Source organism: Cinclus cinclus, chromosome 7 (assembly GCF_963662255.1).
Source record: "Cinclus cinclus chromosome 7, bCinCin1.1, whole genome shotgun sequence".
Classification (NCBI taxonomy): domain Eukaryota; kingdom Metazoa; phylum Chordata; class Aves; order Passeriformes; family Cinclidae; genus Cinclus; species Cinclus cinclus.
This window is the reverse complement of record NC_085052.1, coordinates 21,294,360-21,315,968: the sequence shown is the minus strand read 5'-3', so window position 1 is coordinate 21,315,968 and position 21,609 is coordinate 21,294,360. Positions and strand designations below refer to the sequence as shown.

The 21,609-nt window shown below is 38.3% G+C and overlaps 1 protein-coding gene across 2 annotated transcripts in view; it reads right to left on the bottom strand.

The window, feature by feature from the left end:
- Positions 1-21,609, bottom strand: part of ADK (adenosine kinase) — a 269,009-nt gene that overhangs the window by 22,093 nt on the left and 225,307 nt on the right. For both annotated transcript variants that reach the window (XM_062496355.1, XM_062496357.1), the window contains exon 9: positions 17,896-18,010. In XM_062496355.1, the coding sequence (XP_062352339.1) occupies positions 17,896-18,010 (115 nt within the window). The remainder of the gene's footprint in view (positions 1-17,895; positions 18,011-21,609) is intronic.

Here is a 21,609-nt window from a genome sequence, read left to right as displayed (position 1 = left end):
CTTTCAGAGGCCAGTTCTGGATGGACACTCTTGGTGCTCCTGGCACTTTGTGGGTGCATGTTAAGCTGGCCTCATTTTGCACCCCAACACCTCCTCCCTGCACCATCTATGTCTGTGCACCGTGGGCCTGGTGCTGTAGTTATGCAGGGCTTGTCACAAAAAGAAGGAATCTCTTTGTGCCATTCAACTGAGTTACAGCATGACAAGCAAGGTTCAAGTCAGCCACATGCTTTGGGATCTTTCTGTCAAGTATTTTAATAGTACAAAACAAATGATGCTGTATTATAATGAATTCTGTATGTACCCAAGAAATCTTTATAACTAGTAATGTAGAAGTTATTTATCCTTTATTACTATAATAAACAAATTACTCTAAACAAGTTATAGAGCAGTTGTCATTTATAATGCTTTATTATGTCTGTGGAATGGTACAAGAAATAGAAATATTAATTGATTTCCATAATAAAAACCCCAATTAATGTGTCTCTTTAGCAATGGAGCTAAAATTCTCTTTGCAGCTTGCTAAGCAGAAGTGTTGATCAGGATGCAAAGTGCTGTCCCTCAGAGACAGCTAGTTCATTTTCAGTAGAAACAGAGAAAGAATATGATGCCAAAGACTTTGAATCTCCTGTGGCTCTAGTCATAGTCCCATAGACACCCGTAGGGGAAATGACAGTGTGCAGACCCCATTTTCCTCTTTCTTAGGAGGTAAATGAGACTTGTCTTCCCCTTATAGCTCTCATCAGACATACAAATTGTACCATTATCTGGTCAAGAGCATTTTGATTCAGAAGTCGTATTTGTAGCCTCTCACTGAAGTGTGATTCATAGGATTAGAGTTAATAGGGGAAAGAAGGTTCATCTGAATCAACTTGTACACTCATACACATCAACTATTAGCAATGATGTAAAATTAAACACTATTTTTGCACACAGCGTGGATCCTCTGAACCTACACCTGATTTTGTCTGCAATCCTGTTAATTCAACAGCAGTCATTTGAAATAACTCTTGATTTACACCAGCACAAGACTGGACTCAGAACTCTGCGTATAGTTACAACAGTTGTAAGAAAGGTAACAGCATTTATGTATGGCTCACAAACATTTTCTATTGGCAAAACGTAGTTTTTTTACTTTATCGAAGGCGTGGGACACACTTACATGTCATTATTTTCTACATCATCACTGCCAGTGCCAAGAGATAAATCTCTACTTTATTTCTCATATAAAATAATTTTTAGCACTAGTAAACAGAACACTTCGCTTAAAAGATGGAGAAGCAAGAGGTCAACAGAAAATACTCGTTATGCTTCAGTTTGTTGCTAATAAAACATTTTTAAAATACATATATGTGCATATATATATATATATGGAAAAACTGCCCTAAAGAACAAGTTGCTGAATTTTTCTGGCATGTGTCACAATGTTTAAGGTTTAGAATGGCAATGAACTCTGTTGAAAAAGCCTTACAAGCACACAAGAGTATTGCCATTTGCCCGCCAGGCACTGATTTCAGAGGCAGCTGAAACGGCGCCCACTGAACTGCCAGGAATGCACTGCTCCAGCTCGGCATGGCTGCTGGAGACATAAGGTAGTGCTCAGAGCTCAAGCCTCCCCTCTGACTTCTGCCTGGGCTCACACAGGGGTTGAGAACTCAGGAAAGGGCTGTGAAGTCACAGACATCAGAATCAAGAAAAGGTTCTGCAGGTATCTCAGTGATACAACACAGTGAATGTCTGGAAGTACTGTGAAGAGCTCAGGAGAAATCAGTCCTGAAGACAGGAGAGATGGATTACAATAAACAAAGCCCATAAACTGTATGATCCTGGTCTCTATGAAGAACAAGCTCTACCACAGTGAGCTGAGCCACACCAGTGAGCACAGAGTGACACAAAACCACATCTGGCCTTGGATATTGACAAATTTAAGTATCTCGCCCTGCACTACATGTATTGCTTTGGGCGCTGTACATATTTTTGATCCTCACATGTAAAAAGCCAAGCCACACCCTTCCACCATTATTTTTTGAGCTGTGTATGGAAATTAGAAATACAAAAAAATTATTTCTATTTGCAAATAGGTAGCCAAGACCTGTAAATACACACAGATGATGAGAGCTGGAATGCCAATGGCCATTGCAAGGAATACATCACAAAGGTGTGTCTGGGCTGCAGCGACACGTTTGGCTCACACATGCTCCTCAGCATGGCTGTGGGGACTGTGTGAAAAGGAAACATCTCTCAGCTCAGAACCCAGACCGTGTGTGCATTCACTTACTGCTTGCACTGACCAACACACCAACAGCAAACATGTATGCTTGTGCTCCACTTCATGGTATCCACAGATGTATTTTAAACCACTGCACAGCTGGGCCACCTAAACACTGTCCTATGGGACAATCTTCTGACAAGTATCAACCTATAAATCATGTCAATGCCATTCCTACTCAAAAGCTTATCAGGGCATTGGCTCAAAACAAAACAAAACAAAACAAAAAAGAGAGAAAAAAACACATTATAATTTGATTTTGAGTAGGACAAAAGCTGTATTCTGCCTCACATTAAGCATATTGCCCTAGCGGGGTAAACACACCTGTCAAAACTTGCAAGCTTTCTTAGCTATACCTCGGTTTCAGAGTGGTGAACACAGAAATCACATCATTTAAATAAATGCCATGTTACATGACAGCTTTTTTTATGCTACATGATAATCTGAGAAGCATGGGTTGTCAGTGGAGGCAGAAATGGGCCCAAGGCACTTCTATTTCACTTGAGCATCAGTAAGACTGAAAAGAGAAGGAGTGAGCATTAGGTCAGTACAGAGCAGCTCTGAAGGAGATTTTTCTTCTTGGGAGAATTTATATTTAGTTTCATAAATAAAATCAGTCCATTGGAATGAGAGAGACAGCCTTCCCTAGATATATTACTGAAAATAAGTTAATGTATATATCTGCTTCTCCTTGAAAAAAAAAATTTCTTTAATAGCTGAACATTAATGAAGTAGCTATACCACAGAAATTCTGCAGCACTGCCTTTAAAAATTCAAATTACATGTAGAAATTTCAATTTTTCATCCTTTTATCTCAGAGCTCAGCTCTAGAATTTTACAATATATTTCCTTCTCATTCTGAATTTGTAAGCTAACATTTCCTTTAATTAAGATCTCCCAAGACTAATTATTTATTTTTGAAGAATAAAACATGCTTATTGAATGAATTTTATCAGTGTTTAGCAGATTTTAAAACTATTTAGATGTCACCACAGTGGAGGCCAAAATTTTTTCTAATGTCACTGAGAAAATACCCTACTCATAAAATGCCAGTTGAAAGAGAGAAACTCTGCTGTTTTTAATGGAATTCTTTAAGGGTTATACCAGACTAAGATAAAAATCTGGCCCAAAATGAAGGAGCTTATTTTCCACCTACATTAGTTGCAGATAATTTCTTAGATAATTAAATAGCCCAAACTATCATCTCTGTGGTATCACGTTATCAGTTTAAAAATATTACCTAACCACTGACATGAGCTGGATGGTAAATGTACCACCTTTTAAAAATAACATCACCCACATTTTGATGTAAATTATGCACCCCTGAATTTTTTCAGTTATTGACTACACAGTGGATTAAATTCCTTTTCACACACTTACTGTAACAGCAGCTTTGACAAAGAGTTTGTGGCAAGAGCTCTTGGATCATATATTTGTGTATGAAGGCTTTTAAAGCATGGCAGTCCCATATGTGCACCCATAAAGGTAACCCAACAGGCTTCACAGGGCATGCACTGTCATTCAATGTAAACCCCAATGCTATAAAGTCAGGCTGCTTGACAAAACCAAAACAAGTAACCTAGTAGAAAAATCAGAAATTTCCAGCCTCTCTCTTTGCAGAACATTGTCAGACTCCTATCACTGCCTGGTTACTTTTCCTTAAAGTATTATTTCTGTAGTATTAATTTGCTGAATAATTCAAACTTAAGTAATTCCAAAATAATACCCCAAATGAAACACTTATCTTTTTAGAATCAATAAAACAGTTTAAGAGTAATCAAATTTCAGTTGGTGCATATAGGTCATGATCTCTGTAATATGTATTATTCTTGTATTGCCAAGATGACCACCAAGATATGTTTTAGAAGAAATAAAAATCCTGCTCTGAAGAGTTTCCAATCTGAAAAGCAAGGTTGCTAAGCAAGTAAATAGATGTGCAGAAGCAGAAAATGGACTCTCTGCTGATACAATTAAGTTATAAAAAGTTATGAAGAGTGGCAAGAAATAGATACTACTTTAAAAACTTCAAAGATATGCAGAAAAAAAATTCTGGTTAGCCTAGAGAGTGAGGTCATTTGAACTGCAGCTCAAAAAATGTGGAAAAAAGTGGAAAATGCTTGTTACTTGTTCCTTTTAGAAGCATTTCAGTAGAAAACATACTTAACGGCTATTTAGACAGTTTCACTGCTTCTTTTGCCATCTTTTCTTGAAGGAAATAAAACCAGGTTTAAAAGAGAAAGACATTAACATTTTTTAAGAAAAACTTTCATTTTTCTGGGGTAACAAAATAAATGCCTGTAACTCTCGACTTGCCAAATTCATCCTTTCACCAAGCTTCTACTCATCTTCGTCTAATCACTCTTCCCCTTTCCCCACATCCTTTGCCATCACCTGTTGATTCTTGCTGATTAAAGCAATGACTGAGGTGTCTACTGCTGACCAGGAGGCAAATTGTAGCCAGTGATCCTAGCACAATTTGGCTTTTTATGCTAACACAAACTTAGACGGCTTCATTCTTCTTCCACATAAATACAAATCTGATCTGGTCACTGCTACTCAGCGGCAACAGTTGGGAGCAGGCGGTGCCAGGAAGGAACAAAGCTGCTTGTGAGCAGACTGATGCTTGGAGCAGGATTTTCTGCTGAATGCTCTTGTCAAACTCAACCTTTGAGCCTGTATTGATTTATTCATCCAGTCTCTAATTTTCTTTCTGTTTTAATTCTTACATACCTGTGCGTTTGCACATTCAGGATAAAACAGGAAGAGTGGCGCTCTCCTCCTGTAGCTCTGAGCTTTCCAGGCAGGCCTCTGGCTCCCAGTTAACCCAGGGAGTCCAGCAGTGCCCTGCTCCAGGGACAGGAGGGCTGTCCCTTCCCACCACGCATTTGATCCTAACCTATTCCTACAGTTTGGCTTGGCCTTGAAAAGCCAAACCTCCTTTCTCTTTGTTACCACCTTCTAACATACTTTAATTTTTGTATACATTTCCCTCAGCTATTCGAGATCACAGCTTCACATACTCTCATTGTCTACAGCAGGGCAGTGCCTCCTCCAGAAGCCAACACACAACACATCTAGTACAGACATCTAATATGCTTTACTTTGTCCCTCTAAACATGTTTTGACTGCACACACACAAGACCATTTTATGTTTTCTGTATGTTACTTTTCACAACAAAACAACTCTGCCCTGATTTTTGAAATGTTAAGCTATCTAGACAAGCAGGAGATCAAAAATAATTCTTAGGTTCTTTTTTCATATTTGGTTTTAGCCAAGTATAAAAATGTCAGCGCAAAAAGCAGATACTTATATTTCATGAGGTGCCACAAATTAAAAGAAAACTGCATTTTTAACATTCTACTAACTAAAGTGCTTTACTGCTCGCAAAAGGATTTTCATATTTTTGTAGCAATTTACAGCAGACAATAGGTATTGCAATCTAATCCACTGCAATTGTGTAATTTTTGACCAAAGTGCTGTTGATAAATAATGCAAGTATTACGTTATTAAATTTTTTACAATTAGGTGACTAAGAAAGCTGTTTATTGCTTTCCGTTATACCCTCTGTTAATAAGATCGTTGTTGCAGATGTTCATGTGTGCTGCATTGATGTTTAATGGTGCATGATGCTCTAGGTGGTTCCCATAACCTTGCTTTGTCTACTATGAGCTGACTCAATTGATATGATAATAGAGAAAAGAGGTCTGAAACAAGCTGGGCTGTACTGGCACAATTTGCATAACCTTTAAATTTGCCATCACTTGATAGCCAACTGCTCCTAAAAATTCTTATTCAGTTGTCAGCGACAACAATGTACTGTACAAACAGCGTTCTGCAATTGGACAGGTGCGGAGGGAAGAGAGGGCATGCACAGCTTACTGCACTGTTATATTCTATCAAGAAATGTACTTATTATCAAATTTATAAAGCCAACAATTTGCAGTAGAGTTCTGCAGTTCCATTTTTGATCAATTGCTATTAGACACAACGCATGGCCTGGCATCTTTTCAGGTTCACAGTACAATATCACAGTGTCACATTACAAGGGACATAAATATTTGGTTCTATAGACTCCTGTCTGATTTAGTTTTGACTGCTAATCACTGGGGCAGGCAGAAGAATCAGGACGGACTAGGAGGGCAGTGGGGGGACACAGGCTAGTGAACTACAGCAAACAAAATCAGCGTATGCAGCCTCCCAAACTTTAAATCTGGTCTCAGACCACTCTGTGCATTCTTTTTGAACAAACATTACTATTATATCATTCAGCAGGTATAGCCAAAACATAACAATATAAAACTAGTCCATGTTTACCCTATTCACAAAATCTGCTGTCTGTATATACTCTATGCCAGGTCTGCTTACTTTACTTTACTTACTTTACTGTCTTTATTATTCACAACAAAGAAAACAGTTATGGAGAAAATAAGACAGAGTCTACTTTCATTCAAATGAGATCAACTACATAAACATTATTTTTGGCATCCAGAGGTTTGTACCTTAACTGCCACTTCACAATCTATAATAGGCCAGGTCATCGGTATCAGACTGACATGCAGAGCCTACTTTCCACATAGGGCATTTAAATAATTTTCACTTTGCATTATCTCTAAAACCTACTGTGGAAATCACTGAGCCAAACTGATCATAAAATCTCACAATTCCACTTTTAGACAATTAACCATTTCAAAGCACTCCAATTAACCTCCCACATGCCCTCAATGTTCAATCTAGACATTTTGTCATCTTACACAAAATAAAGTCTAAGTCCCTGAAGTCAGGCAAAGCAGGACCCATTCAAATCTCCCCTTTGTCTGCTTTTTCCACTTGCCAGGATCTCTGCTCTGTCCCTCCTGGAGTAAAGGATTTGTCTTCCATTCAGCCAGTTATTTCCCACAACTTTCACTGTCTGAAATTGGATGCTACAGCAGAGAAACTTCTAATCAAAGGGTCAGTTCCTTCAGTTAATTTTCATCCAGGGACACCATACTAACCCACATTTTGCTCTCCTTCCATTCTGTGCAATTATTCTATGGAGACTATTTGAGCAGGTGAAGATTAGAGGCTTGAAAACATAAGTTCCACCATTTTTATGGCAAAAGTATGACATGGATAGCTACAATTTAAACTTTTCTACAATGTTCAGTCAACTGTAATCACAAGAAGGGAAATAAAATCTCTAAATTAAAGATGATGGGCTACGAGAGTCTGTAGGGCACCTTCTGAGTACATATTCTGCTGTCCAAACTCCTCTGTGATGATTTGTTATGAAGTGAACTGCTGCCTAGCAAAAAACAGGCTAACACTGCCAAAATAATGGAAAAAAGTATCTCCTACAGAGGATAAACTGCCTAGGTGCCAGTGGTCAAAGGGTGCAATTCCTTGTGCCCCTCACTTCTACCACACAACAAAGAGGACACCTCCAGGCAAAATGTGCTATCAAATCTTTCAGCTTACACGAAGTTTGCTTTCTCTATAACCTCTAGGTAGACTACACAAACTGAATCACAGATTCCAGGCAAAGTACAACACACAAAAAGACATATGGATCAGTATAACCCATTAATATTCATGAATGTTTTAAGTTCTCTATGACCATAATCAATAGCCAATGAAGTTAATGAGATCTTTCCATTGATTTCAAAAGACGCAGGGTTGAGCCTCAGAGACAACAACATCACATTCTCTCAAGCACTCCAGCTGATCACATATACTTTGATAATTTGTCTCTTCCCATCCAGAATTTCAGGAATAAACAAGAGATGCTATCATATTCCAAACTGGTTTTGTGGAATGAGCAATATACCATTATAAAGGTCCATAAGGAGCATATAGTATCTTTAGTTGAAGAGCAGTCAAGGCCACAGTAGTTACCCATGTTGTTAATGCCAGTATGAGATCCATAAATGAGACAACTTATTTATTTAAAGAAACATGAAAAGGCCTGAATGTATCATCCCCAAAAAAGGTTGAGATTTTGTTTTGTTTTAATTTTGGGCCCTGGAAAGCAGTGATTCTCTTATGTCTTCTAACATATGTTATCCCATCCAATAGATTTAATCATTGATAAGTAGAGTTTTTAGTTCAAATTGGCCATGACCTTGGGCAGTGTGACATTATTTGAAAACCATCAATGGTCTGAAACTAAAGGGAAAGCTCATTAATAAAAGCAAAACCATACAAAGGTACAAAGGCAAAACAAAAAACCCAACAACCCCAAAACAACAAAAAAAGGAAGTTTTATTAAAACTATTGATCCTGACCTAGGGCACTACAGACATTGATCTTCCCACATCTCCACAGGAAAAAAAAAAGTTAAGCCAACAAATTATTGATCTATTATGAAACCTGCTGAACAAGCCATATATTTAATTTCTTACAATGAAAAAAATAATCACACCAAATTAGGATACAGAGAAAATCTATTTCTCAAAAATTATTGGTAAAAAAATACTATTGGATTCATTTAATAAAACAGACATCCAGTTAGTATGATTCAACCCTAAATGTTGGGAGGTGAGAAGTGTACGCACTGTAAACCTTTACAGCAGAGGTTTCAGATTTCAACTCATTAAAGCATATGTTTTTAAGGAGAAATGGCTAGTGTCCAACACTGAATATTGCAGGAACATCAAATGAATGCACAGAAAAGGACAATGATGAACTTCAATCTCAAAGCATAAATTTAATTAAAAACATCTAGGATTGTTATTTTCTATGAAATGGAATGCTATAGACTTGGATTTTCTTCAGTTTTTTTAAAAACTCAGGAAGATATATTTAGACTGACATAACATTGCAGATGTAGAAACAGTTGTCAAAAAACTGAAGTCACCAGAATTCCCTGTTTGGCGTACATAGAGATGGGTAGATAGGTAGGTAGGTGTCATTATCAGAAACAGGGATAACCTTGACAAAGCTGCATCAATTACATGCAAATGTGAAAAGCACAATTTAAATTTGGAAGTCTGTTCCACTTCCAGTGCTTCCCAATTACTGATTCTGCTGTTTCACCATCCTTTTAGTTGAGTTCTATAATAAAATCAGTGGTTTTCATCATAAGAGATAATAGAGTTTGTTTCCCTTCTGTGGCTCTGCCCCCATATTCTTTGCTCTTTGCTCTGCAGACATCATTCTACAGCATTATCAGCCAATGTTGAAGCTACTTGTATTCCAACTTTGGAACTAGAGTCTTTGTTGCTAGATGGAAATTCAAAACAAAGCACCATGTTTTATGCCTTGAAGTGAGGCTCCACAGCAGCTTCAGCCAATTTGCAAATATGGAGCCTCATCCTTGTCTCCTCCCAAGGCAAATGCTGCACGCTCTCCTCCCACGCTGGCACCAGCCTAGCTCTGGACACTGCGAGGGGCTGATGAACTGCCCCAGGTGGGTGAAGTGCTGGCAGGCTGGGAGGAGAAGTAGGGGATGGGAGCGTGTGTCCTAGGAGGAGCCATCAACTTCTGATTTTACTCTCAGTTTAAAACTGCCATGGACCCAAGTCTCAGAACCTTGTGCTCTGAGGACAGAGCCATTCCAGCCATAGAATGTGTAAGGCGAACCCTCATTTCTGCCACGCCTGCTCAGAAAAGTAGGGGCCTGCTTTGGTAACCACAAGGCTCAACTACTAACTACCATTCTCTCCTCTCAAGATTTGTGGTAGGCAGTTCTGTTGCTTCATGGTTTGAGCCAAGAGAATAATAATGTCAGTGATGTGACATTTTCTGAACAAATACCTCACAACTCACTCGGGTTGCGAGTAAAATGATATCAGATTTTAAGTATAACAGCCATTACAGTAGACACCAGCGATTTATTATAAATTAATTCTGTGTAGGTGCTCTGAGGAATAATATCAAAGGGAAGGCCTAATTTCTTTAAAAAAAAAAAAAGAGGCTCTGCAGTTTTGCAGTTCGGAAGTATTTTCTTTCCACAAAAAGAATGCTTATTTGGAATTGAGTGACACCTGAATCAGTATCTTACTGTAAATTCATTCAATTTTGCTATCCAGAGTCAAGCAAGAAAGGCCTCAAGTGACTTGGGAGGTGGCCTTACCAAAATGCCCCTGCCTAAGTCCAGTTTCAGTGCTAACATAAGTGGCAGCCAGAAAAGCAACTAAACTGTTAAGAACTGTTAAGAGAGGAATATGAAACATAGAAAACAACAAAATTAAGCCACTTTGTAAATTCCTCAGGAACCTGCAAGGTGAACATTCTGGTCCCCCATTCACAAAGGCTAAGCAGACCTGCAAAAAGGTGCAGTGAAGGGCAGCTCGGGGTGTCAGAATTATGGATCAAAACCAGACCAAATAAACAGAATACAAAAAAGAGTATGGAAAAATGACTAGTGCAGGGAGATAAGCAAGAGTTCTTCAAAATCAAAAGTAAGAAGACTTTGCACATGGAATGATTATGGACTGGCCATGCAATACAAGCAGTTGGAGGCAGCCAGGAACACTTGTGTCTGAATCCAAACAAAGAAGGGGATGTATTTCTTTACATAACATAGATTCTGTGGCACTCATTAACACAAAGACAACATCACTAGTGCACAAACCCCCAAGTACCATTTTGCTGGAGTGCAACATGGAGCTATTACTCCAGATTTTCCCTGGTTTTATCCTCTTTTCCAAGTTCCCACTGCTGTACACTTGCAAACACCATGATAGAGACAGACATTTGGTCTGCCTCAGTCATGCTTCTACTCTTTCATTCTGTATTGACACTCCAATATAACATCATTTCTATGGCCTAAGCAGTGGATTTGTCTATTAATTATTATGTCTCCAAGAATCCTTTTTAGAATTACAGTATAAAAACTGAATTCCAAAATCTCTGTATCTGAAAAACAAATACAGAAATTCTTCCTGGAAGAGTGAATACAGGCTAGTTCTAAGGAATGAAGTAGGGGCCCATATTTATTGTCCTTTAATTAACATGCATTTCTTCACAGCCTAAATGGGTATTTTTTCCTCAGAATTGTAGAATGTACACTCATTGTAGCACCTGAAAGTGGAGATAGGTTTACTATTCCTTACTACTAGTGATTTTACTTGAAAAATAGATTTCCCATCTTCACTCTCAATTTCTGGGCTAAATTGGTGTATTGACACAGTAGACTAGAGAAGACATCCTTTTCTTAAATCAATATGAAATTACTGAAGCACACATATGTGCCTATTTACATACGTGTATACACATTCTTTGATGTGCAACAGGTGGTACACTATTGAGTCAAGATACCTGTATCCAGGAATTTAGGTTTTAATAATGTGTTTCACCTGTCTAATAAAATGCTCAGTCTCTCGCTCCCATGCAGCATAAAAGCATGAGTGGTGTCTCAGCTACAAAAAGGTATTACCAGCTTTGCTATTCATTAATCCCTATCAACAAATGTTAATTATTAATGGAGATGTTGTGGTTTCCTAAGTCCCAAATAAATTATTATTTTGGGCTTTCTGGCTCACTTGTTAATGCATTAGGGGACTAAAATGCCCTTTTTTTATAAATCCACTTGTGTTTTTGAAATTTTCCTTTCTATTTGTGAATATAAACAGATAGGGAAGAGTGAAAGTGATCAATTGTGTAAAAAAGAGAGCACACGGTAATAAAACTCAGCTACTGTTTCCCTGGGTCCAAGTCAATACTCTGGTTTGTATAAATGCATAGGAAGCTTAGTTGACAAAAAAAAAAAGGGCTAGTCAAGGTTTTCTTGTCTGGAAGGCCAAGCATGAATGCTCTAACCAAGGAAAAAAAAAACCAACATATTTTCTTAGAGAAGAACACATTATACTCAGTAATTTAGAGAAGAGGAGCTGCAAACAGACCCACCATAAAATGTCAGCAGTGTCAATAGTATTAAATCTATATTTTATAGATAAGCTTACAGGGTAACATTTTGGTCTGTGATTGCAGCACAACCTGACAAAGAAAACCTACTGACCTCTGTTTAGAGTGAGCTATATGCTTGAACATCAGCCCTCTTTATTCCCCTCAAAAAAGCATACCCCAGGATATTACCCAGGATATTACAATCTAAGAATGGCTCTAAAAATCTCTCATTTTCACAACTATGATAAAACTTCCTAAAGAAAGGGTTTTTAAAAATCTCCTAAAATATTTAAGGATCTAACATGTACTTACAATGTAAAATGAGTTTCATGCTTCACAAAACATACTATGAATTCTCATCCTTTTAATTTAGATCAGCTTTTAGCTCTATTCAAACATAGAAACTTTTAATTTATGAGCATATCTGCATATACTACCACAAGAACAGTTGTACTGGGTGACACCAACACCCATACAGCTTAGTCTTCTGTTTCAGACAACATGTAGAGGCAAATGCCTACTATTCTTCAATATCAAGAGCTTGGTAGGCAGGCTCCAAAATTTGGTAACATTGCAATTTTGTTGTGACATATTAACTTGGCTACACTGCATTGACCTTAATTTATGGACACATCAAACAACAATGATAACACATAGAAGTCTACAAAACTACTGCTGTGTGTACTATGTGGGAGGTGCACATGAAGTTTTAAGATGAACCTCTCTCTTTTTACTGTATTTGCCAGGACTGCTAATAGATTCCCTGAAATATCTCAAGTAATGTGTCCCAAAAATGAAGATTTAAGTGGTTAGTAAGCCTGACCTGAGCTGGTTTTAATGCTTGAATCCATAGGAAAATCCATTTTTACTGCCATAGTCTAGCAAATGAGGTTATTACAAACATGCCCTTAACCAGAGGTGGTCCTGGAAACATAAAGGGGAAAAAAAAGAATGGAAAATTCTATGTTCACCCCTGAATATGCCAGATTTCATCATTCATAACTTGAAAAATGCTGAAGTGGTTTTCTTTACATTTGGATTGTTTTTCTTTCCTCTATTAAAGCTATAAAACAAGCCAAGTTTAAAGTTTGTAGCTTTAGCTGTTTTTGAATTATGCAAATATTTCAATATAAAAGCATTTTCCACTGCTGAACTGATTTTGCTCAGACTTTCTGGAGATTTCCCTTTGGGCCAAGACCAGTCATAAAATGTATCTGACTAGAAGTAATTTGTTCAAAACTGTTACGAGTAACTCTGTAAATGGGATAGCTCTCACAGCATTTGATTCTGACAAACATTAGAGTGCACTTCTAGATAGGACATACATGCTCCTGCCAGAACTTGTGATTTTTGGTGTATTTCTTAAAAGCTCCAGCTGCTGATATCAGGAGACTGTACGTGTTCATTAACTTCCCCTGCTCTCTCTGCTTAGGTATTTCTTGTGGTTACAGAAGAAAGTCTTGAAATCTGAAACGTATCCTACCTATAAGCTTAGTCAAACCTCAAAATCCAGTTAATTCCAGAACCTCAGGCCTGCTAAGAGGGGTATCATGGAGCAAGGCTGTGGCAGTGGGATCCGAGTCCTGATAGCCAAGTAATTCCCAGGACATCTGAGGAGCATCCACACAAGAAATTAACCCAATACTGTTCCTCAAATAAACTCTTTTTGAGCAAGTCCATACATCGCACTTTTAGTTACCAGTCCCTTTCCCTAAGCATAATCCTCTGAGCTGAAAGGTTTTGTCACAGGCATCTCTCACAGGCTGGTTCTTCCAAGAGAGTTTTATCAAAATTCAGCCATGTTGGGTATGATAGAGAAAATAACAGTCTTTTTGACCATCCTCATTCTTAAGGTCACTGACGAAGGTCCAACACCTCCAAGTTTTTCAGTAAAAAGATAAAATTCAACATCACCAACAAATGCACTTCTGGCTGCCCAGAGGTTGCAGATATTCCCAGAGCTAGAAATGTTCAAGGTCAGGCTGGAAAGCCTTTGAGCAATTTGCTCTAGTTGAAGATGTTCTTTCTCATTGTGGGGGGTAGGACTAGGTGACTTTTAAAGGTTCTTTCCAACCCAAACCATTCTACAATTCTATGACATGGAGAGGAAAACCTCACACCACAATCATTTGCTTGTGCTCAGTGGAGTCTTATTAGAAGGTGACACTTAATTCAGTCAACACTTCATCTGCCACAGCTGCCGTATGCCAATCCTAAACACTCCTTTCCTTCCCTCTAAAACACACTGATCACACTCAGCTTGAATTTGATCTTGCCTCTTCCTTGCAATGACAGAGAACAGGGAGGAAGGGGAGAGAAAAGGGGCCTTGGGGCTGGAATACTGACGGAGCAGATACGAACAGACAGCGGAAAGACCCAATGCACTCCACGATAAAGACAGAGAGATTTTTCCTCTGAAAACACAAATAATTCCGACAGCCAAAGAAAGTGGACTGACAAATGGGAATGGCTTACACTGAGACTGCTGATGCAGTTTTTGCTGCTTACTGTTTCCATGATCTGCTCCAGCTGCCCGGACCTCTAAGCTGTCTGTCAATCCATACCTGACTGCCTACAGCTTGTGGCCTGTTTGAGCTAATCCACCAGTATTTTTGGTTGACATTAAAATAACGTTGTACAAATTGCAGCAATTCATAAGATGACTAAAAATCTTTGCAGTATGGCTAGGCCAGAATTTTGGATGAAGATGTTTCTTCAGCTGTCTCTGTCTAAGCTCTCTCTCTCATTTGCAAGAACAATATTCTCCAATCTGTTTGGTCAACCTTTTCTTTTGGTAATAAGCTGTGCCTTTCTGCCCTATGCTCTGCTCCTAAAATACCTGTTGCTACTTCCATTCTCTAAATGTCCAGCAATCAAGAACTGTTGCCACAATCCTCTCCACATGTAATGACCAGTTGGCTTTATGTATCTGGCCTTCTTCATAACACACTCACACACCCCTACCCTGCCCCAGAAAGTCCGTGTCAAATTTTCAGCATGTATCATTCTGTGCCCCTTCATGAACGGCCTGGCAAACTGCAACAATCCTTTTTATCCATCTTATTTCCTCTCCTTCCAGCCAGAACTGTATCCAAGTATATCCCCTCATTATTTTCATAACCTGGTCCTCATTCAACCTACACATAACTCTTCAAAGATGCGCACCCTCCTCTCACAACCCAACTCCACAGCTGCCTTGGCTTGGATCATCCTTAACAGAGCCTTTGACAGAGCAGAGCTCTGTCACAGATGTCCTCCCAGCCTCCATGCTGCCTGTCTCGTTTTGCCATGCATGGGGGCAGAGGGAATGGGAAGGAGGATGGGGTGGCCATGTGGCTGTGACTCTGCACAGGGGGCAGCCTGATCCAAGCCGCACACGGTTGGCCTTCCCGGTTGCCAGGGCACTGCTGCCTCATATCCCCCTTGCCACTGGCCAGGACCTTCGGGTCCCTTTCCCCAGCACTCCTCTCCAGCCTCTCCTTTCCCAGTCTGCAGGCACCAGGGCTGCCCCATCCCAGGTGCAGAAGCCAGCACTTGCCCTTGTTAAACTTTGTATAGTTGGTGATTGCCCATTTCTCTAATTTGTCAAGGTCTCTCCGCAATCTGTCGAGGTCTCTACATAAATATGTTGTTCAACATAATAAACATGTTGATCTTATTATTGTTAACCTGGACAAAATACAAAGCAGAAGGTATGAAAAAGCATACCCAAATCCATAGCTGACTTTGCAAACACTACTTTAACCTAGGCACAAGCTCTCTGAGACTACCGTTCCCTGAGAAAGGCAAGATAAACAAGTACACACAGCCTGCTTTTTCAAAAACTGTACTCCCGTGCATTAGAAAAAAGAAAATAATTTTATACTGGTAACTTCAAAATGTAGCAATTCTTTTAAAGATAATTTAGAAACATTTATACATTCCACTGCAGGTTTTAAATCTAGACCTAGTTAGTTCTGAAATAAGTGTGTTAGCAGCACTGTGCCATTCTGTGGTATCATCATATGCTAAATTAAGGGACACATTTTCCTTCTTTCATTATTATTTTAATGTGAGGAGGTGGGAAAAAGATGGTCCACACCAAAGGAAAAGGGGGAAAACAATAACAAATTCTTATCTCTTTCGAGAATTGCCCCACAGGCCAAATATTTTTATGTTCTTAATCATTATTAAATGACTTAACATGACACACAGAGCCTGGCGAATGATTGCATCCTGACACAAGAACGAATTACAAATGAAATGAAAGATCAAGCTGTATTAGAGGACTGCCTCTGGGAAATGAAAATCTTTAATTCTCTTTTATTATTGACATTTATTTGGCTGCCATGAATAACAACATAGCAAAGAGATTCAGCTATGCTTGTGCACTGAATAGCTTATCCCACGGCTCAAAACTGCCTTAACATTTATCACGTTTGCTTTTGTAGCTGACACCATTGCATACAGTCTCTATCCATCTCACATTTATCATGCATATAAAGTGCATTCTCTAATTTAAGTTCATTTCATAGGGAACAAGCAGCTAAGATTAGCAAGTGTCAGTCCTCAAATAAGCTCCTGGTTGTAAAAATATCAAAGAAGGGATTAATGGATTTGTTAACAACTCCAGTTTGAAGAATAAAAAAAGTACTCAGTGAAAATTAAATAAGAGCACAGGAGGGTTACATATAAGATTTAGGTTTACTACATTATTACTAGCTCATGTATAAAAACATTTTTATGCTGCTATTTTTCAGTCAACTGTACAATACTCAAGTGGAGTGCCTCCACATGGGCCATTCACATTAGGCAGTAACTTTCTGAAAGGAACGCTTCCATCATCGTTCACTGAGATACACATATCCAACTCTCAGTGACTGGTTTCTATTTCCTTTAAAACAGTTTCTAGCTAACAAAGTAGGTGGAAGGAGCAAACCATTGAAGAAACAATTCCAACTGCTGCTAGGAATGGTCTTTATAGCAGTGACATACCTGCCTAGTTCCCAGCCCTGAAGCCACAGTCTGAAGCCAATTCTGATTTTGAGGCAAATATTCTATGAGTAAGCACCAGTCCCTCAGGTGCAAAGCTTGCTCTACTTCACTTGATTTCCAAAGGAGGAATTCAGCTCAGCCTAATAACTTACCTTGTGAAGAAATGAACTACTAAAATGGCTTGCCACAGCACATGTTTTTAATAGCTTTATTTAGTCTAGAAGCATAGGTGGACAGGACTAAAGAGACTGTCAAAAGGTAGGCAGTCATGTTTATAATGCTTAAATCTGTGCATCATACATCATCAATTTTGACAGCAGAAACTACTTGTATCCCTTCTAGAACACCTTTTTCCCAGGTACTCTTTTGAGAATTGAAGAGCAGACGGCTGAGAAAAGCTAAAGTGAGACTTTCTGCTCAAAGCAAAAAAAGCCTGGAAATCCACTTAGTACTGGATTTCACTTCCTCCTCTTTGCAAATGTTTCAATATACTACACTGTTGCACAGCTGTTCTCAGCAGGCACAGTGTATTCTTGTTTGCAGCAAAGATGGCTACACAGATAAAATCTCAAGACATAAAAATCTGAATAAAACCAACTGGATCAATATTTTAAATCTATATTGTAAAAATAGGCATTCTTGTGAAATAATAGCTTCTTAAATTCAGACTCTTGAAACAATTAAAAGCATAAAAGATGAGAAATATGGAGTAACATCAAAAGGCAAATGCTCTGACTACCATTTAAAAATTGTAGAACCACAACTTGTAATTGATTAGCTGGAATATTTACTGTGAGCAACAAGGGAGATTTGAAGAACATACCTGTAGCCAGTATAGTGTCATCTTTGCCTTGGGTGAAGACTACAATTCGCTGCCTTTTAGAGTTCACCTTCGGCAGGGCTTGCGTCTTCCGGGCTATCTCTTTAATGTCTTCAGTCTATTAGGGAAGGGAAAGAAAATTCTTGTTACAGCATACTGGAGTGGTGGGAACTTTATTAGCAGATCGAAGATTTATTTTCTTACAGCTGGGTATAAAATAGACTTTACTGTCAGTACAGGAAGATTTTTAAAAGGAGGAATACTTCATTCTCCAAAGGGTTTATGTAGTACTATGAGACCATTGTTTTCAATCTTGATAATGATAGTTCAGCTATCCAACCACTGCAAAACTGCAAAGCTAACAAAGGAATTACAGAGCATTTCTTAATGAGCAATTAGTGGGTTTCTTTGCTGCTGACTGGATTCTAATCATACCTATCATAAAATTACAAATAAAATTGGTAAGAGAGTACTTTGGATAAACTATGAGCCTGATTTTCATCCAATTTAACCAGGTTTTATACTATGGTATTACCTCTGACTTCAGCATGCTTACAAATACTTTCTTCAACTTCCCTACAGTGAACTGGTCCCACCAAGCAAACTGTACACTGTACCCCTGAGAAGGTGTAAGTTCCCACTAGCTGGTTGCATACTTGAGATGCAGGGAAGCAAAGGGCAAAAGGTATATTCAGTGGGACACAGAACATGATTTTCCAATTTTCTAAAGAAAAGCTCACTTGCAAAAGTTTTAGAAATCTTTGCTTTAAAAGGATGTTGTACTTCACTGTGCATATAGCTAGGAACAGGGAACCTGGCAGACAGACTGAACCAAACTTCTCATTCACCAACAAGTCTGGAACATTTAAATTAATGCAGTAAACTCTAACACCACCACTTGTCATTAGAATATTGTAATTTCTATTCTCACAGTTGCCCTACGATCTGAAACAAAAGGATTTCAATTTCTAATTGACCTAGCTTTCAACCTAATCTATAATAGGTATTCCTGTTATTTGTATTAGCATCAAACCCTTTTATAATGCTATAGGGGAAACTTTTGTTCTCAGATTTATCTCAAGTCAGTAAGTTCTACAAATTAACTTTAGTGTACGTAATCTATTTCTTGCCATAATTATATATATATTTGTCTTTCATTTTTCTAACATTATGAAAGGAGTATAGATGGCTGTAATTATTCCCTATGCTATTTACTGTATCCCACTTTGTTCACATCTGTGTTAAATAACACAGTTTCCCCCCCCCCGTTTCCTCTTTGTACAAGGCACTGTATTGAAATATAGTAGCCTTGAATATATGAAAACGTAAGAATACTTTCTGCATTGCTTTTTGTACTGTTTGTTATGAATTCAAACTCGCTTTTTAACACTATTACTACTACAGACAGAGAATAATCCTGGGTTATGTATTTACTAGCACACCTTTATGTGAAAATACCTACCACTTCTGCAACATTTTCAGCCTCCCTCTTTCTTCCCTAACTCAGGTAGTCTGTGAATCCATTGATTGATACACATTTGGCAAACATGAAAATATTTTCCCTTTATTTATCGGTCTCTTCACCTCTTTTAAAAACTCTCTCATACTTTTCATTTTCATATATGATACTCTCACTTGTTTTATTTCTTCCCTCCTCCTGCTTAGACAGCTAATAAAGCTGTTAGAAGGCAATGTCTACTACCAGAGAAGAGAAGAACTGAGAACAGTAACAGGGGCCATCTTACCATTAATTCTCAGAAGGCAAAAAGTCTCTTAAAGATGCCAGAGGGGGAAAAAAAAAGAGATTGTTGCTCTTCCGGTTTGAAATGTTTTTTAAAGAGGTTTATGAACAGCAGGTATCAGCTAGTGGCACACGCTGCTGAGTACAGGATGGATGGAGAAAGCAGCCCTTCAGGCTGGTGATACATAGGCTTACCAAAGCACTGCCATGCCAAGGGTAACCTCAATTCTGAACTGCTTCAGGCCTTGGTAATTAAGAGATCCACAAATGAGAAATTGCAATAAAGCATCATGAAGATCAAAGGAAACAGGGGAGAGGTGTTTAGTTCTTGCTAAGTAGGAAGTGGCTGCTAGTGACTTTATTAGGCACATTTTCAGTGGAGCAAAGCAGGCATAGAAATCAAAGAGCTTGAATATATTTGTACAATGTATTTACAGGCACGATAAATTTTAAAAGGAAAATGATGAAGTTATAATAGGAGAAAATGGCATGATCAAGAGATGATTTCTTCAGCTTAAGGAAGAATAAAGATTAATTTAGATGAAGAAAAGGACCCCGAAGAAAGAGATTAGTGAAGAGCGATGGTAAAGATGAAATAATGTAGACAGGCAAAAAAAGCATATATGTTTTCAGGAAGAACTAAATATATAATAAGCATGTAACAGTAGAAGGGAAGTATTTAGGGCAAAAAGGTAATTTTTTTTTAAAAAAGCAGAAAATTCAAGACAGAGAGGTTTGGACACTTCTGTCTGACTGTGCAGACTTTAGAAATAACTGAATAGTGTTTTCTGTGCAAATTAACTCTACCATTTTTAGCCAAAATTACTTCCCATACTATTTTTTTTTCAAAGGAAGGGAATAAAACAGAGCTTCAACAGGAATGATAAGGAGGCTTTAACTTTTGCACAGTTTTCTTTTTTTTTTTTTTTACGGTACAACCGTGACATTTTACAATATGTGAACATTTACAGCTGAAGACTGAAGAGGTACTAATGGCCCTTATTTCATTGTCAGGCAAACATCATCAAATTTGCCATCTCTGATATCTCTTCAGAATACACAGCAAAAATGTATAATCTTTGTTTAGCAGTGATATTTACCTGCCCATTTACTGAGTCTTTCTTACACACGTCCTGTGCCTACAGACAGGGCTGAATGATGAGACTGTACTGGTTTGTGGTCCTAGAGCCTCCATACACACCCTGAACTCACAGGACACTCCAACATACCCACTTATATACTTGAACTGATTTAACAAAGCTGACATACAAATCTCACCAAAGTAAGATTTGCCTGTTGACGCTGCACCTGCAAAACCTCACATGTGGCATTCATTGCAGCAAGTAAGTGGGATCTATGCATGTGAAGAAAGCATATCAGCTATCCCAGGATCAAAGGCATGTGGCAAACTGCATCCAGCTAGAACTGCTATCAAGGCTTGTCTTCTGATTTCTACCTCTGAACAGATACCCAGTGGCTGGGACTGCCACAGCCCTGACCCAAACAAACATAAATCCTTTGAAAACAGTGGACTTGTGCAGTGTAGCTCATTAACTTGAAGACCTAAGGCTGGTCCAGGGTAACAAAACTCTCTAATATGGTTCCCCAATGAATATGGACTTGAGGAGACTTCTAACAAGAAAAGCTATTCTGCATGGCAGCTGCTACTAACCCCACGTATATTTAATGTCCCATTCATTTCAGTTTACTTGGGCTGACAGACAGAGCCCTAAATTATATGTTTAAGTAGCATTTTGTTTTCCTAATTTCTACATAGAAAGAACAGGAAGTTACCTTTTTGTGAAAGAAAAACCTCATAAACCTTTGTTATTTGAAAATCATTAGAAATGTAATTAAAATACACAGTATGTATATATAGACACTGTATGTGTGTGTGTGTATACATATATATATATATATATATATATATATATATATATAGTTTTAAAATGCCATAGAACATTAAATTCACCAAA